The following is a 19,544-nucleotide window of genomic DNA, read 5'->3' on the forward strand; positions in this document are numbered from 1 at the left end:
TGTACATAGCTTTGCAAGCACTTTTCTACATGGTCCATCCATCTTCTCTAAATTTGCCTGGCTTATATAGCCAGAAAAAGGCCGGCTACCGGTGCATATTTGTACTACCTCTTCAGCGGCGATGAATGTGAGCAGGGTGTTCACGCAGGGGAAAATGACGATACAGTAAACTCTTGATTTTACGAAGCAGGATTTTACGAAGTTTTCGATTATACGAAGTGATATTGCGGTCCCGGTGAAAAGCCTATGCTAAATACATGGCGCTATTCGATTATACGAAGTTTCGATTATACGAAAGTTTTTGAATTTACGAACCTCGGCTCGGTTCCTAGGAGCAAATGGCATTCGTTTATACGAACTACGGCGAAAAATTTGTCAACAAAACTAGTTACGCCGGCGTAAGTAGCTAAAAAATCAGCGCTTCCAACTGTGGTCCATCAAAAGTGCGAAATCGTAAATGATAATGCAACTTTGGAGAGAAATGGGTCGCCAAAAACCTCACTGTGGGAATTTAGGGGGAGTAGGAGTTCAGTTAAAATATCGCGGCTGACATTATGCCCCTATTTACGTGCCTGTGCCTGTTCGTAAACATAGCATCGACAATAATTCGTAGTTTAACATGTCAGGAAGGTCGCGCGGAGTATTTCGTACACCCCTAATTAACCCTTTGCACTGCTGTGAACGTACTTCGAAGACTACTTGACTACTTTTCGCCGAAGCACTTCGAAGGGTCCCTAATCCGGGACCCTTTCCTCGACGAGCTCACCCTCGCTGGCCCCTGAAACTGGGCTATTTTTTAATGCATTACCTACCTGACGCAACCCTGGGTTTCAAAGGGCAAAGGTGCCATGGGGGGAAAAAGAGTAAAGTGCGTGTTACTGGGGGGCTGTGCGTCAACCAAACGGGCACGGACAAAATAAGTCCGTTGTCATTGGGAAATTTGAAAGGCCACGGTGCTTAAAACATGTAAAATTGGAAGCCCTCCCCGTTTTTTGCCATGCAAATAAAAACAGTTGGATGACCCGAGAAATTTTCCAGCAAACGGTTATACGTCTACAGAGAAAAATTGCTGGAGAGAACAGCAAAATTGTTTTAATAATGGATAATGCCACCGTTCATAAATACGTGGAAGGTCTAAAATTGGCTAATGTTCGAGTCCTCTTTTTACCCCCGAACTCGACTAGCAAGTCCCAGCCCTTGGACCAAGGCATTATCCAGGATTTTAAAGTCCTATACCGGAAGAAGCTTGAGCGGTATTACTTGCGATGGATCGGTATGTATACATTCATCTATTTTGCTCATGTGCGTTTGGATATCGATTTAGATATTTTTATTCATGATTATCATTCTTTCAAATCTATTTGCTAATTTTATAAATGGGAACAGAAATTAATAACATACCGAAATGGACGTTGATACTTGCAATCCGCGCCATAATATCTTTTCGTGTATATATTGGCCTTTGTGAATGAACAACTTAAATATCTTAAGTACTGGGCTCTATTTACCGCCAATTTATACTTCAAGCTTCTCGTAATGAAGACGCACTTCCAAGTCTAACCATGAACTTTCTTCTCACGCGCTTCCCCGTTCTCCCATGCTGGGGTTCTGTCTTTCCAAAGCCGTCCCTTCCCTCCTGCCGCCTTTGGCTGATCTTGCTGACACCCACCTTACGCATCCCAAACCCCTCCTTCCCCAGCATTTCCCATTCACTCCCTCCCTAAGGAGACTGAGCTTGTGTGCGTCGCAAAAAAAACGGCCCCCAAAAGTAGACTGAGGCAGAGCTGAAGGCCATTTCCCCACCCTTCTTTGTCCTGCCCCCTTCACCAGTCCTTGTGCTGACCACACTTCTTCCCTCAGGCAATCCCCATCCCACTCTTATTCACCCCACCCACTGGGAACGTTCCCCGATTGTGGAGAAGGGCATGGTTCATCTTTACCTGCAACGGGGGGAAGTTATTAACCGGAGAGAAGCGGAAGAAGTATCTTCCACTATCGGGAAAATGGTGCCGCGCTTATAATTGTCTCTCTTCTTCTCAGCTGACTTTTCAATTGAAATTAATTTCTTTGCTCTTTCCACACTATATTTATTTACGATTATGGCGCGACTATTTTTTAGTGCTAAAACTAAGAAAATCTTTTCTCTATGTCAATGATCCTTTGCCTAACTTTCAATACGGCGGAGAAAGGAACACGAAAACTAAATGAGGTGACGGTACAGGTTTTTGCGTGTCATGTTTTGGGAATTCACGCTAGCGAACCAATACTTAACCACGTTGAGAAATGATAAAACGTCTCTTGTAGGAAAACAATCAATGTGGATAATAACGTTTCTATCTATATTTCTCCGATACTGTAAGATGTTTCTCCTGTCGTTTTCTGGTTGGAACCTTGCTCCTGTCGGCATAAAAGGAGAGAAACATACTATATGAACAGGTCATCTCACACCCGGTATGAAGAATACAGTCCTGATGAAGAATTAAGTCTTTTATGGCAACGTCTGCGAAGATGATGGAACACAGTAGTCGGACGGAGAACTCAAACAGAATTTACTTCAAATATTCGCCAGAAGATAATCACATCCTACGTTATTTATGATCGTAATTGAATCTCAGTGAAAATAGAGCACATTCTGCTGAAAATACGAAGTAACTCGAAATATTAACTTACGAAGGTTATTTTGGAAACGGGCTAAGACCCTTGTTTTTCTTTTTTTCTCGTCACTGAGCGATAGAGGGCGACATTAATGGCGGTTAGGCCGGCTGCCGCTAAAATTCCGTGGGTGTCAGAAACAAATATCTATCTTTTGCATACTTAATAGTAGCTATTGGCTCCTAACCACAAATTTATTACTGTTAATTCTTATAATAAACATTGCAATTCATTATTTGATTACGTTTTCTAAACTGGTCGGGAATTTCTTTAGCGATCGTTGAAGTTGAAGTATGAACAAGAAATGGGAATTTTATGGTGGTATAATTATTTAACGATTTTTCACATCATAAATCGATAGCAAAAAGCCTTTTCTATGAATTATACCGAGAATAACCACCGAAAACATTTAAATAAGACCACTAAAGACAAAAAACGGCGGAAGAAACAAAAGCGAAAATTTTTTTCGTGACTTATGAAAAAGGTTTGAATTTACGAAACTCGATTTTACGAAGTGCCAATTTTCCGGTCTCACTGACTTCGTAAAATCAAGAGTTTACTGTATTAGTGTAAAGGGACCAGTATAACCTTTCCAGTGTTAGTGAAAGAGGATGAGTAAGACTGGCTCCTATAGTCAGCGCTTGCAAAAGCAAACTAAAAATAGAATAACTAAACCTAGCCGACATTCAACATCGGGAAAGACCCTGATTGGCCCAAAACATTTTAAAATTACAAGTTTCAATCTTTCTTCAATTTTCACAATTTTTGGTACATTTGTCTAGGAGCAACAATTTTTCAGGGATCTGCTTTTAAATTTTCCTTCATGATCTTCTCCTATTTAGTTTTTCAATGTAGCATAAACATTATCTTGGATATCCATTTTATTTACGATACATAAAAGATGATGTCTGTCCGCTATGTTTCCATATGGCTACAAGGATTGCCACCATAGGTGCTTCTCATGGTGCCAAATCCGGTAGTGCCACTTTTGACTGCGAACAACACATCCTTTGCATTGTTTTCTCATTGCCATTTTTACTACTCATTGTCGCATCCCGACGCCTTCGCTAGGACGTAATGACAATCGCGAGTCGCAAGAGTCGAGTGGCTGCCTCCTGACTCGCGGGTGTGGTTGAGAATCGGGGAAAATGAATAAAATTCCCGCTGGATACTAGTGAGGTTATTTATTGAAAGTAAAATACAAGTCCCCTCTAATTAGTCCAGCTCGTCGAGACGCCGGAAAACCCGGCCCGGCCGTCTACTCTCTCTGGAGAGAACTGGCGACACATCCTCCTCTTGCGTAGATTGTGTCCCAATCGCACCTCCCCCCACTCTCGACTTGCCCCCCAAAAGGCCAAAAGGCTCTGCTTCTCATACAGCCGTCATGATATTGATAACAGACCACAAGCAGGGCCATGTGGGGGTGCACAACACCTCCCCCCCTTACCAGAGAGAATCTTCCACACGATTCTCTCGACAAACTGCACACATGCCAAGCAGATATACATACATGTTACACACAAAAAAAAAACATGAATGCTGGAGTCACTGATACAATAGTGAAAAAAAATACACACAGTTAAAGCACTAACGTTTTCCCGATTGTGGCGTATTGCTACCACCCGTTCTCGATACTAATTGCTGGCTTGAACCCGGAAGGGGTACCAGCGGTAGATTTACCGTATCAGATGGTGGACTTTGATGCATTTGTTCTGTAGATGTATGCACCTTACTAACAATTTTTGGCTTAAAGATTATACATAAATCTTTACATTCACGGCGTCCCCTGTCATCTGAATACGGGATCAACCTTTTGAAACAACATTTACAACAACAACAATAAATCATTACAAGTAATATGAGAATCAAAGATACATAAGTAAATGTAGAAATTTTCTTGTGCTCATAGATGTGAGCTTGGTCCCAACTCTCTTTTTCAATTAATTGCTCCACCTCCGAGACCTTTACACTAGCATATTTTAAGTCATCCAAATGCCGAATCAAAGGCGAAAACGGCAAGTTTAATTTTAATCTCGCAAAAGATACTAAATCCTCCTCCGATAAACAGCAATCAAAGGTCAATGAAAGAGGAGGTATTACATCATCCTTGGAATTATTATATTTAAGGTTTATATCACCCTGGAGAATAGCACCAGTGCTATAACCTTTGCAATAGTCATTAAACATTAATTTTCCTGTGCCACTTATGGTAACGTCGTAAGGGTCATCACTCTTACATAGCACGGTGACCTTTTCAGGTCCTGGAGAAACAAATAACCACTCCCTCGATCCTAAACGAGTCCAGAATGTTTTTTCTAACGACACAATTCTTCGATCACAATTTAATGGTATTGAGGAAGCTGATAGAAGCAACTGAGTTTCACAATCATCAAGCACGTGCACAAGTCTTAGTGGGCATGTTTGCTTACACAATCGTGCATTTGCACTCACCAATTTACAATCAGCAAAATCTTCTCTGGAAAGTTTTGTTACATATCTCCCACTTTTATCTAGCAGCAGATACTCTCTCTCCGGCTGGATAAAAATAAACTTCATTGACGTGCCGTTAATCTTAATAGGTAAAGGTATTACATGGTACACATTAAATCTTACTAAGTTACTCAAAGGAATTGAAATAACATATCCCAAAACGTGATTAGATAGAAATACATCCAGCTCTAGCATTTTGAGAAGTTTACTTCGGTAAGCCACACTTTGAGGGAAAGGTAGGGTTAGGTCTTTAGGAATGTCTGCCTTGTGCTTGTCAAACATAGTCATTATTTCTTCTGGGCTAATAATTTGTGGCTGCAGCACTCCCTTTTGCGCGTTTATTAGTGAGTCTATCACAGCATTATACTGATAGGAGAGTTCTCCGATGGCTTGACTTAACTGTTGGACATGTTCGTTCCCTGATAAGACCAAAATAATATACCTACTTTGTATGATCAATCAGCTCTCCCGTTGTTTTATCAATATAATTTTCTAACCTTCTCAATCCTTCAGAAAGTATTTTCTCATTTCCCTCGACGTCTATTAATGACTGATTGACAGCTGAAATAGTGGATTTCATGAGAGTTACTTGTTTCTTCACAATAGTTAGAAGGTCCTTATTTTCAGCTTCCAGGTTACCTATTTGCCCTGTATAGTACAATGCATCTGCGTCATCCAGGGTCCCAAAAAGAACTTTACTTACTTCCCCTATAAAATTAAAAAGGCCTCTTCTTCGCCTATCAGGAGATCTCGAACGGGAAGTTAACTGCTCCATTATGTCTTTTAGTTTATAAATTCTATTCAAATCATTTCTCAGTCCATGAAACGTAGTTCGGCACCCAGTCAGATGAATCCACGAAGCACTCTGATATTTCCTGCAGAAGTCTTCAGTTAACGAAGCATAAGTATTTACTACGGCCAAGTTTCCTTCCAGTTGAGTGACATTTACGTAGGTGACTAATTTCCATTCACTACTATACATTTCCGCCTCTCCTTGTGAATCGTAATACAGCCCAGGTGATTGTTTGTACTCTTCTATTCTGTGGTCTTCCCCCTTTCCGATGGTCGCGAGACTCAAACAGAGGAAGATGCAGGCTCCCATCTCCATTTTTAGGATCCTGCGGAAGATTAGAAGAATATCTTTAGCCGGTTGGCATGGACTTTCACCTCCGACCCCCTTCTCCTCCTTATCGTAACATTCACTCCGTCCACCCCTGTGACATCATACGGACCGATCCACTGAGAAGATAATTTCTTTGAACGCCCCCTTCTAACGGCTTCGTCATGCAACAGGACCCTATCGCCCACTTTAAATATCTCCAAGTGAGTAGTCCTGTCGTAAATTTCCTTACTTCTTTGTTTTGCTTTTAGTAATACTTCTCGGGCCCTCATGTGACTACTTTGCATCCTATCCCGCAATTCCTTCACGTAGTCGTCATACGTGTACGAGGGAACTGAGGGGTCCTTTTGCAATATTCCTGGGAGGTTAGCCTTTCTCCCGAACATCAACTCATGCGGAGAGAATCCCGTTGCGCAATGCGGTGTAGTGTTATACACAAAAATGGCGTACTTCACCCACTCTGTCCAATTTGTCTGGTCATCCGAGATGAAATGACTTAAAAACTCTATCAGAGTTCTGTGACTTCGCTCTAGGGCTCCGTTCGATTCTGGATGATACGCTGAGGTCTTCAACTTTTTTATTCCTAGTAATCGGCATGTATTACTGAATATTTCACTTAGAAAATTAGTGCCTTGGTCAGTTAAAATTGTTTGAGGAACACCGTACTTCAAGATGATATTATCCACAAACGCTCTAGCCACTGTGGTTGCATCCTGTTCTTTTACTGGGATTGCTTCCGTAAACTTTGACAGCTCGTCTTGAAAAGTGAGCAAATACCTACTTCCGTCATCTGTAACGGGTAGGGGTCCCACGATGTCGAGGCTACATTTTTCAAACACGCATTCAGGCGTAGTGGTTATCTCCAACGGCATCTTAGTTTTCCTCCTAGTGATTTTATTTTTTTGGCAACTCTCGCATCTTTGAATGTATTCTTCTATGTCCTTCTTCATTCCTTTCCAAGCATGATACTGCTTGATTCGTTTGTACGTCTTATTCATTCCTGTGTGTCCCCCAAGAGGTGAGTCATGATATTGCTTCAATATTTCTCTTTATCTTTCCTCGCATGGATTGGCAACACCATCCGTCTTCTCTTCAGCATCCAAAGAGTAAATTCTACTTAACGCGTCAGCATTAGCATTCTCCGATCCCTTCTTGTATACCACATCGAAATCGTATTCCGCCAATTTGATTCTCCATTTCATCAACCGAGAGCTCGGGTCCTTTACATTGAATACCCAAGTCAGCGGCTTATGGTCTGTGACTACGGTGAATCTTTTGCCGTAAAGATAAGGACGGAAGTACTTAACTCCCCATACGATGGCTAGCATTTCCTTCTCCGTCGCGGAGTAATTTACCTCAGCTTTACCGAGCGTACGGCTTGCATAAGCCACGGGCGGATCCTGCCCAATGATGCCTTGAGATAATATAGCCCCCAACGCGTAATTGCTCGCGTCGGTCGTGAGAATGAATGGGCGTGAAAAATCTGGGTATTGAAGAACTGGCTCCGTAATCAAAAGATTTTTCAGTTTTTTAAAAGCATCTTCTTGCTCGTCCTTCCATTCATACTCTGCATCCTTTTTCAATAAATCATGTAGAGGTTTAGCTATCAGTCCAAACCCCGGTATGAAGCGGCGATAATACCCCGCCAATCCAAGAAATTCCTTCAGCCTTTTTACTTTATCCGGCCTGGGGAAATTTTTCACCTTCTCCACAGTCGAGGGATTTGGTTTGACCCCCGTCTCTGAAATCACATGCCCCAAGTAGTTCACTTCCTTGCGAAGAAACTCACATTTTTCCGGCTGCAATTTCAAGTTGTGTTCCCTTAGCCTTTGGAACACTTCTCTCAAGCGCTGATTGTGCGTAACTAGGCTATCTCCATGCACAACTATATCATCAAGGTAAACATAACAGTGTAACCCTTGTAAACCACTCAATACCGTATTCATAAGGCGCTGAAAAGTAGAAGGAGCTCCTTTAAGACCCATCGGCACTCTTTGAAACTCATAGTGAGCTCCTAAGGCACTAAACGCCGTTTTAAATTGGTCCTTCCGATCCAACGGGATTTGGTAGAACCCACTTGCCAAATCTAATGTGCTAAAATATCGTGCCTTTCCCAATTGATCCAAAATGTCTGTAATATTTGGCAATGGATAGGCATCGCCCACCGATTCTTCATTTAATTTTCTGAAATCCACCACTATTCTCCACTTTTTATCTCCCGTAACGTCAGCTTTCTTCGGTATAACGAGTATTGGGGAGTTCCATGCACTTTTACTGGGAACAATTATCCCCTCTTCTAGCATTTTCTCCATCTGCCTTTTTACCTCTTCCTTTTGAGATTCAGGGAGTCGGTAGGGTCGAGTATTAATGGCTCCTCTTAAATTGGGAGTGGGAATCTCGTGACTCAACGTCTTAGTGTGCGATAACTTGTCTCCAGGCAAATAAAACAAATCTGCGAATTCTTCGCACAATTCAGTGATCACTCTCTTTTCTAGATCACACAGATGCTCTTGCCTTAAGCAACTCCGTTAAACTTCTTTCCTTGACAAATTATTTTCAACATTGCATTGAATTTCTTTCATATCAGTATCCACAGATTCCAACTCAACAGGGGAAATCTCTACCTCTTGTTCCTCATCGCTGATATTCAAAATGCTTCCAATGCACTCTCCCATCTTCCCCTCCGTCAAAGCTGATGCTAAGAAGACACCCTCTTTTATCTCTTTCTTGTTTATCACTCCCACCCCCGTGGATGCAGTAGGAATTTTTACTCGCACTTCACTTCGGGAGGGTATAGATATTTTTCTAATCTCCTTAGTTACGTCTTCCATGGATTCTTTTGAGTCAAAGTCCATGAGTAGGCCTCTCATGTAGACCCTTTTTTGTGTACAATAAATCACTGCGCCAAGATCATTCAGGAAGTCCCTACCGAGAATTCCATCTACTTCAAGACGAACATCGGCTCCCTCTATCAAATGAAAACCATGTTGCATCTCCTTCCCTTTCGCCTCCAATAATACAGCCGCTTTCCCTTTTGTCTTGATGGGCTTATCAGTAATGCCTCTTAATAGCAAGTAGTCCTCCGGCCAACACCTGGTTTCCCCCTTCAAGGACTCCATTTTAATAATACTCACATCTGCACCGGTATCAATTAGAAGACGCAAGATGCCTCGTTTGCTCTCTCGACTCTGGAAGGTTATCGTATCGGCTACGTCACAGCGACTCGGCCCTTTCGACAATTTTCTTACTTCCGACAGACGAAAACTCTTATCTCCTTTCCCATTCAGCGACCGCGAGTTATCATCCATAATTTGACGCGGCTGTGGCGATCCATTTTCGGAGGATTTGGCTCTTGGTCTGCGACAGTCTCTTGAAAAATGGCCTAATCGCCCGCAGTTAAAACATTTCACACTTTCTACCTTTTTTATCTCCTTCTCTTTCATGTTTACCTTCCCTTTAAGGTAGCATTTTTGCGCTGAATGCCCAGGCTTGCCGCAATTTTCACATTTAAAATATCTTTTCATATTCCCTCTTTCTTTCAGTGACAATATGGCACTCTCCTCTTCTAGGGCGACTTCTACCGCAGCAGGCAATAGTATAACTTCTCCCTTACTCCTCACAATTGTTTGTATGCGCTCATTAGCCAGCCCTTGAACAAAGCAAGCTTTCGCGAGATGGTTAACTAAGGCTAAAGCGCCGGCGATCTCTTCCTCTTGAGATACTCGTCTGGCCGCTTCCCTCAATTCCGTTTGCATAGAATCTATGCGATTACCCCAACTTGCAATGCTCTCCGTCGGACCTTGCTTGGAGTTAAACATTGCGCATGCGTAATAGTCTAGGGTACGTCTTGTAGCATAATTTTCTTCTAAAATAGCTCTCACCTGGGGCCACGTGTGAGCGTGATCTCTGACGAGAATTTTTGAACGAGCATCCCCCGTTATCCGAGCCTTCACGAACTTTAATAATTTGTCATGATCAATCGGATTTACTAACTCAAACACAACGTCCACGTTTTCTAAAAACTCCCGGAGTTCTTTCTTGTTCCCGTCGAATGGCTTATTAACAATCTTTATGGCTTCCGAAATACTGCAGAACGTTCCGCGGCTATCAAGGCCTTCTGAGCTAGTCATCGTTGTGACGGACATTATGACAATTAGCAGACAAACTTAGTAAGGGCGATACAAAGGGCAGAGGAAAGGAATCAGGGTGGCTTACTTACAGTAAAGCCGACTTCTCCTTTGTACCCTCTCTCAGCGCAGCTTCCTCTCTAGACGAACCGCTGCGATGAGGTGATGCCGAAATCTCAGGGGTGGCGGCGACTAGTCGGTAGAGCCTCCCCTCTCAGCGCCTGATGTCCTCTGCTTCTCAGTGAGGCTCTTCGGTGGCCTTCTCAGGTCTCCCTCAGCGCCTGATGTCCTCTGCTTCTCAGTGAGGCTCTTCGGTGGCCTTCTCAGGTCTCCACACTGCGGCCACGACGACGATTCTCGAAATACCCCACACACCTAACACCAGTTTTAATGTCGCATCCCGACGCCTTCGCTAGGACGTAATGACAATCGCGAGTCGCAAGAGTCGAGTGGCTGCCTCCTGACTCGCGGGTGTGGTTGAGAATCGGGGAAAATGAATAAAATTCCCGCTGGATACTAGTGAGGTTATTTATTGAAAGTAAAATACAAGTCCCCTCTAATTAGTCCAGCTCGTCGAGACGCCGGAAAACCCGGCCCGGCCGTCTACTCTCTCTGGAGAGAACTGGCGACACATCCTCCTCTTGCGTAGATTGTGTCCCAATCGCACCTCCCCCCACTCTCGACTTGCCCCCCAAAAGGCCAAAAGGCTCTGCTTCTCATACAGCCGTCATGATATTGATAACAGACCACAAGCAGGGCCATGTGGGGGTGCACAACATCATCGTAAGACTTCTGCAGTGCAGCATCCTGCATGGTAGGCACACCCTTTGACACGCTCAAAGAGTAAATATAATAAATCCTGCGATGCGACCATGAATTCCAAGTTGCCTACTACTCTGTGTATTATCCTTCCCAAGCAATGCTGGGTGGCATGCCAGTTTACAATAACGTGACATAGGAGTATATCCAATTGAATCACAATATCATGATCAGCAATTATGTATTATGAATAGATGCAGAGAAACAATCTGAATTCTTGTATGATGTGTGCCTATGTCAGTATAATTTCTGAAAATAACAGAACTGTTTTATGTAGAGAATCACCTTACCTCTAACCAGTGGCGGATCTTGTGGGGGGGGGGGCTAAGGAGACTATAGCTGCCCCCTTGGGTATCCAATTGATAACAGCATTAGAGCTTCCTTTATTTTCTTGAATGGGATACTTGGTGTGAAGTGGTAAAAATACATTTGTGAGAAGTCAATAAATTTAATAGAAAATTCGTTGAAAAATATCAGTAGATTCATTGAAAAAATTAGGAAATGTCAGTAAACTTTGAAATTCAGAAGGTGTATGAAATTTATCAGTGTATGGACATTTAAATGAAGAAAAAGACGAAGAAAGCAGTTACCCATCAACAATTAACCACTCTTCTCTCCTGCTTTTTAAGCTTAGAAATAAATTTTCTGTATATTTATTCTGTTGTTATTATTTTTAGAGTAAATGTTAGTATTAGAGGTAAATTACACTGTTGCAGAGGTAAATCACGGAAGTAATGTCAAAATGAAAAAAATGCATTATGTTTTTGGGAAAAATTTTGTCAAGGAATTTTGACAAATTTCAGGGAATTTCACATTTTCTATCTGTGGTCACCGTGATGCTGCAATCTTACTTTCCCTTCAATTTTACATACTTCAAAAAGGCTTTGCTCACAGATAATGAAGTGAGATGATTCTTATTTCGCTAAGCACCATAACAGGTGGAGGCCATGCATGCAAAATTTTATGGCACCCGTAAATTAATGAGTATTCCAGAACTTCTTTTCATTTTTTTATAATTTAACATTTTTCTTCTCTTAGGTTCTAAACAATGCCAAGACATGGATTTTATATGCTAAACTGGTGGCTGGGACTAGTGAACAAAGTGCAGAGTCTTCAACTAAAGTGGCTCAACTCTTGCAGAAAGGTCACAGGAGTGCTGTGCAGGCCCCAAATTGGGAGAAAGATATTAAGTCTTGTTCAGAAGTGCTGGAGATTACTATAAATCTTGCCGATGGTAAGTATTGTGAGTGCCTATGTTGGCTCCAAATGAGGATATTGCTAGGTTTCAATCCTAGTACATTGTCCCCTTTGTGTGTACACAACTGAAGATAAACTTGATTTTTGTAGCCCTCATAAATTCTGTCACTAGATATGACAAACTAAAGCAGAAAACAGGGAAATGAACACTTACAAAATTAACTAAATGACGCTGCCTTTCAATGTTAAGATAAATCGTCATTACATGTCAACTTATGCAGAAGAAATCACCTAGTCATGCTTTTGTGCATTACCACCCTAGTATACCATATGATGAATCAAATTTGCCTTTGGGGTGTCCTAGGGAGCCAGATTGTTCTGAGGTATGACCATGGCGCTCATACATTGTTGTGGCCATCTACTAACTATGAACAGAAGCAATTTGTGCAAAAATTCCACAGAAAAGTCATTCGCCTTGACCAGGATCTTCCTTAAGAATCTTGGATCTGGATACTGGGCCCTGGATCCAGTATCCTAGTCTAGGCAAATCATATTTTCTCTGCAGAATTTTTGTACTACAGTAAACTCTCGTTATTGCGAAGTTCATGAGGCCAAAAACCAGAGGTTTGTAACGAAGAACTTCATAAGGGCATTTCTTTCAAGAATCAGCGCAAAAGAAAACATACCTTGCCAATATGCCTTGTCTCTTCAATCTCCTGTACTTTTACTCACACTTTAGAGTGGCTTCAGAGTATGATATGCACGATTAAATTATGTACAAACACTGTAAGTCTTGACAAACAAACAAGATACATTCCTACAGCTTGTTCGTAAGTTGATAAACCTATGCAAGGCATTGAAAAGAGAATGCAACATTGCATTACAATTGTGTGTTAACACTTTTGCTGTGGTGGACGCACCAGTGCTTCATGGGCAAACTATTGTCCTGAGCGGAGGATGCACGCGTACATCCTGCTCTGAGCAGGTGCTTGGCTATGACTCATGCTATCACTACTTCCACTTCCCTCGCTGCCCTCACTTCTGCTATTCCATTCTCTCCAGGTTGACCTTAGCTAGTCATGGCATAAACATGACTGAGTGCGACGAAATCCCTGGTTGGGCCGTATTCACAATTGTGTATTTGCTGTATGAAATAGTTTACATGACCTAGAGAGAAAAAGTTGGGGGTGACTGCCCAGATTGTTGCAGAAAATATTTTTTTCACACTCGTCTGGGGTCATTCCTAGGTACTTGAAACTAGACACCTGTTCAAAGGGCGAACAATCCTAGCACTCATTTATGAGACAATCCTTTGAGTGGTAGTACAAATCCCAGTACATATTAGTTTATTTCCTACTTGACTGCATACAAACATGACAAAACCAGTGGCAACTATGTATGTTTTGTGATATAAATATTTTCTTTTCAGCATACTTGGAGTGCGTTCAAAACTGTCCTGCTAATCAAGTTGTGCAACTGCTATCATCTGCAAAATTTGCCATCAGAGGCGTTGTTTCTAAGGTGAAGGTAAGTGGCAAAAATATTTAGGCTCATTTGCGAATTGTCAAAAATGCTCTTTACTCACATGTTTATCAGGACTTATTAAAATCAGACTGCAATGTAAATATTAGTCTGATCTTGGTTTTGGGACTGAAAACCATAGTATATTGGTGTAGAATTACCAAGTGTATCGTGAGACCTCCTATGTCGTATTATTGCTTGACATTTTTGATATGTGAAGGTAACCTTAGTAGACTCCTAGTAAACAGAAGGAGAAACTTAAAATTCTATATGTATCTTATTTGCATTGGTACTTAGCCCGTGGGCTACGGGAGTTCACAAGTTTAGCTGCCTGCCAGTGCAAAAGAGACCCCCTGTGCAGGAGGCATCCCCGCCATGAGGGCTGGTCTGGTAGAATTAAGCCCCTTAGCAAGCCTTATGGTGAAGGAAAGTGCCCAAGTGCAAGATATCCAGGTGGCAATAAATTTTTTGGGTAAATGCCGCATTTAGCGTGCAAAACGTATAAAAACGTTCCCACACCCTAAGGGTTAATAAATAACATCTCTGACTTGATCATATATAATGTGCATCCAAGAATTTGATTCATTGGTAAAGACATAAAATGCTTCATAGAACCAATTTTGTCAAATAAATTGCCCTTAATTACAGGTGTAGGTTATAAAATGGCCCATTTCATCAGTAACTGGTGAAATATATCATTGAGGAAGTTGTTTGGTCAGTTTTCATCAAAGCAATGATATGTACGATGTGGGTTTTTTTTAACACCCATTATTCTTTAGTCATGACTCTGATTTTTCTAGTTTTTTTCTGATTTAGAGAAGCAAGTTGAATTCCAAAATAATTGAAGAATAAAAACCTTCTTCATTTTGAAAGTCTTAACAACCGTTTTCTGTTCCAAACCTAAAAAGAATTCCTAATTACTTTTTATCAAATGGAAAACTTCAATAAATACACAAATTTAAACCTAGTGGCTTCAGCCTCATGTACGTGTCGTGTATTTTCTCCCGCCAAACCTAAGCCATTTTAGAGATATGAGACATCCATTGTCGGGAATTATGTACATACACTCATGAGGAGATGGATAGAAATATGCAGGTAACAGAAAATACAATTAACTTTAATAAACAATTATCTGCTACTAATAAGACTTATATTCTGCTCAAAATGCATGAATAACTTACAAATTGAGTCAAAACCACCATTAGCCTAAAGACTGGCTTCTCCCATCAGGATAGTTAGGTAGATTCCAAAAAACAGAAACTTGGCTTGGCTTGGCTAGTTAGATAGAAAAGAAATTTAATGGACCAGGTAGACCTTTGTCATGGTGAGACGTAAGGTAAACCTTTTTTTTTTGCCACTATTTTAGGATATGAAAAAGTCAAGTGAAAGTGCATTTGTTTTGAAGAATTCTCTATATGTATACAAAAGTGGAGAACTTAGTCCATTTTTTAAAAGCATTTTCAGTATTGTTTGCATAAATTTGCATTTCAAGAGCAATTACCGGCTAACGAAATGGTCTCTTTATCTCTGTGGCTCACTTGGACTGTGGAGAATGTGATTAGTTAAGATTTGACTGAAAACAGTTGCCTCATCTCATAATGAGCTGGAGAAAAACTTAAAGAAAGGTGTTGAGTGGGTTGCATATTCTCTTCAAATTCAAATATGGCCTTGAAGCCACCCTAAGATGTCATTTAATCTTGAAAAAAATGTTATACTTCTGTTCATTTGGTACCAACATCTACATTATGTGATAAGTGCAATTTTGAAAAGGCTATTCTGTGAACCTGGGAGCTGAGAGTGAGGGAGACAAATATGTTACTAGCCAATGAATCTCAGATGATGTCAAATTTGATCGTAAAACCAATCACCCTCCATTTTATAAATACATGTCTTTCCACTACCATCATTTGGTGTGAAGAGCTCTCCAGCAACTTTCATAAAGTAGAATGTTTAATACGAACTTGATCTCTTCATTCCAGCAATATCATGTGGATTCTGTGACTCAAGAGGTTATCTCGCAAGATATACTTCCCTTGCTCACCAAAGTTGAAGAGAAATTGGAAATAGTTTCATCAGAAATAATGAAGCATCAAGTTTCCAATTGAGAGTATGTTTGTTCATCCACATTCCTGTACATATTTTTAATAAACGATGAAATTTGTTTTGTTGACTTCATTTCACATGCATGCCTAATAAGGAACCTGTCCCTCTTTGGCATGCATCTTTTCTGCAATAGGTTTTGATTAAACATTTTAAACTTCATAACATTTATTTTCACCTCTTTTAAGTTGAAAAACTGTTTTATTTCTTGTATGAGGTTAACATAATTGCTTTTTGAGATGATCTTCAGGGTGCACTAGTCTTGATAAATGCTGATCGATACATATTGAAAAAATTACTATTATTGTCTTGAGTGCTATTTCCTTTACTTCCCATGCCTCACAAGCTTGTATACAGATTTCTAATTCTGTGAAGTAGGTATTGATTTGCAACATGTTCAATAGGGTAGTTTCCTTCACCAAAGAAAACGAAAGGCTTTGATTGCAATTCGTTACCCACCATTAGTGTATTCATAATATACAAATTATTTGGTTTTAGAAATACCGGTTTAGACGAAAGGCAATGGTCCATTTTTACCCTCATTTGAAAAAGGCCAGATTGGCGCCCACACGATGCCACTCCAAGTGACGTCACAGGGACCTAGTTTCTACACGAGTAGATAGGAGTTATAAATCGTCTGAGATTACCAATGCATGCATGAGGCGCAGAGCTCAGGGAAACGTCTTAATAATCACTTATTAAAACTGGCTAAGGTCGGTAAGTTTTCTTCGTTTGATAAGGTATTAATAATCCTTATTTAAGCCAAGCGCTACCAGCTAGCAGGGCACTCAGCTACCTGCTAGTAGCCTGCGTCGTATCAGCGCTCAAGCCTCCCTCAAGGTCACCTCACAGGGCGGCAGCAGGAACGAGAAATACGTCACACGGAGAGATTTCCCGTCAGTCATACTTACCCGTCGCGTTTTCGCGTGCTTGAAATTTTTCACTTTTCATTTAATCGCGAAAAATAGATATCGTCATTTAAAAATCTAAATGCATTAAATACATACTCCAGGAGTAATAATCTTTCGATTTAGGCAATAAAAAAATAATAGGAAACCACCCTATTACATTTCATAGTATGTATCTGCGAACAATTAACAATGAATTTAATTTTTCGCACTATGCAAGAAATCAACTTAAACGATTCAATCCTTTCAGTGCCAGCCAGTGGCTGTATAGGCCAGAGGGATATGTGTGAAGGCGATTTATTGGCTGGATGTTTTTCTATGAATATTGAAATTAAACGTGATTTCCTATAGTTGTGCAGAAGAGGTGACAACATAAATGAACATTTTTATGGATAATATAAGTAGAAGTAGTGCAAGTAGAAAAAATGGCTTCAATACATTTATCTTCAAATTTTCATAAAATTCTGATGAAAATCATTCAAATTAGTCTAAAAAAATCCCTCATCCAACTCAAGTAAATTGTCAACAAAATATAATTCATACATATATGAATGTATATAGAATGATTTATTTTACAACCATTGTTTTGCCAAGCATAATCGAGTGAGCAATTAATGGAATTTAAGTTGAATATGCTTTGTAAATACATACCTAGGTCATGAACCCGAATCAAAACCTGATGGTCATGAAAGAATTCATGCTGTGAAAGTGTAGAAAGTTTTTCTCATAGGTTCAACATGATTTTTTTATTTGTTCATTGGTTATCAAATTTTCACTTTGTCCCCAGTGGCCTAGTGAGGGGGGATCCAGGGGATCCAGACCCCCCTGAAATATGCTTTGGTTCACGAAAGAAAACACAATATTTTAAAAATCATGAATTTACAAAAGATTTCTTTGAAAAATGAAGATTTTTCGGCAATGAAAAGTGTTACAATTAGTATAAAACCCTATAGTTGGTTCCCTGTTTTTTTTTAATTTCCCCCCGGTTTTACCCTCCTGAACGAAATTCCTACCCTGATAAAAATAAACTCCCCCATGGTGGGAAAAAGAAATGTAAAGGAAGGGTAGTAGCCATCATGGTGGGTAGTTACTCTTGTTCAACCCACGCTCTGAGGAGGGTAAGGGAAGGGAAGAACAAACCTTCGTCTACACTTCCTGAAAACTCCTTCGCTTACCATCCTTGCGTTAAGGGAAGGGTAGGCCTATACTTCTACCCTTCCTTGGAACTCCTTCGCTTACCATTCGTCTGTCCTTCGTCCAACATTTATTAAGGGTAGTCCTATACTTCTTCTACCCTTCCTTGGAACTCCTTCACTTACCATTCGTCTATCCTTCGTCCAACATCTATTAAGGGAAGGGTAAGCCTATATTTCTTCTACCCTTCCTTGGAACTCCTTCCCTTACAATCCATCTACCCTTCCTCTGCACTCCATTAAAGGTAAGGGAAGTGTAGGGCTATCCTTCGTCTGCCCTCCCTTGGAACTGCTTCTCTTACCATCCATCTACCCTTTCTCTACACTCCATTAAGGGTAAGAGAAGTGTAGGGCTATTCTTCGTATACCCCTCTTTGGAACTGCTTCCCTTACCATCCGTTTATCTTTCCTCCACACTCCATTAAGGGTGAGGGAATTGTAGGGCCATCCCTCATCTACCCTTCCTTGGAACTCCTTCCCTTACCATCCGTCAATCCTCTATGTTCAATTAATGGTAAGGCAATTGTAGGAATATCCTTCGTCTACCCTTCCTTGGGACTTAACATTTATTGTTGAGGAAAACATATCCTAAAAGTATCTCCTCAACTACTTTCACCTGCTAAAGAGTATTGAGTTCTGTAAAAGAACATAAGCAGCCTTTGAAAGCAAAGAGAGACGGGCTGCACAACTAATCTTTAAAAGTCCCTTAAGGAAAGCAATAATAAACACAATAGTTTCTATAATTGTGTGAAAGAAAGCTCTTTTAGAAGAGCTTTCATTCACATATTTAGGATGTAACCTTTGTGGCTGACAGTGAGACATCGCAAGAGTGATGTTCGGTATTTGAATGCCGATGTTATTTTCTAAAACGAAATAGGTATGGTGGAAAAAAGTCACAGCTTTCTTCCAGGTAAGCCCGGGTGCGAAAGATATTCTCATCTAAAGATTCTGTACTAAATGTTCCGTTGATAAACAACAACAAGTACTTCGATAGCTAAGGTTGTTAAGGTGCTACTTCATCACCTCCAAATATGCGAGTCCTGGATTCAAGACCATGTGAAGGCTAATTTTTTTTCTGTCTTATAATTTTAGAAATCTCTGCTACAATTCATCCCCATTTGTTTAATTTAGTTGCTTAGCGATTTTTTTAATTTTCATATTAATTTATGGATTTTTAGCTTTTATATTAGTCCTACACTTCTTCTACCCTTCCCCTAACTCCAGGAAGGATAATGCCTACCCGTCAATGTTCTAAAATACGTCTACCCCTGCTGAAGGGTAATCGTACCCTTCTTTGAGGCTAGCCAAACCTTTCTACCCTTCCCCTACACTCCAGGAAGGATAAGGCCTACCCACCGATGTTCTAAAATACACTCCCTCTTCCCTTGCTCAAGGGTATAGGAAGAGTATTCCTTTC

General features: G+C 40.7%; 1 protein-coding gene and 1 long non-coding RNA gene across 2 annotated transcripts in view; one reads left to right on the forward strand and one right to left on the reverse strand.

Moving 5' to 3' along the window:
• LOC124154618 (tetratricopeptide repeat protein 27) overlaps positions 1-16,087 on the forward strand; it is a 47,372-nt gene extending 31,285 nt beyond the window's left edge. Inside the window, exons 15-17 of the mRNA XM_046528458.1 lie at positions 12,247-12,442; positions 13,835-13,932; positions 15,906-16,087. Coding sequence (XP_046384414.1) covers positions 12,247-12,442; positions 13,835-13,932; positions 15,906-16,031 — 420 coding nt within the window. The 3' untranslated portion in view covers positions 16,032-16,087. The remainder of the gene's footprint in view (positions 1-12,246; positions 12,443-13,834; positions 13,933-15,905) is intronic.
• Positions 6,080-10,565, reverse strand: LOC124154619. Its single transcript, XR_006863973.1, has 2 exons — positions 10,482-10,565; positions 6,080-6,260 (listed from the first exon to the last, which is right to left on the reverse strand). It is a non-coding gene; the product is annotated as an uncharacterized LOC124154619 (long non-coding RNA).
• Positions 16,088-19,544: the final 3,457 nt, after the last annotated feature.

The sequence above is a fragment of the Ischnura elegans genome, chromosome 2, assembly GCF_921293095.1.
Source record: "Ischnura elegans chromosome 2, ioIscEleg1.1, whole genome shotgun sequence".
Lineage (NCBI taxonomy): Eukaryota > Metazoa > Arthropoda > Insecta > Odonata > Coenagrionidae > Ischnura > Ischnura elegans.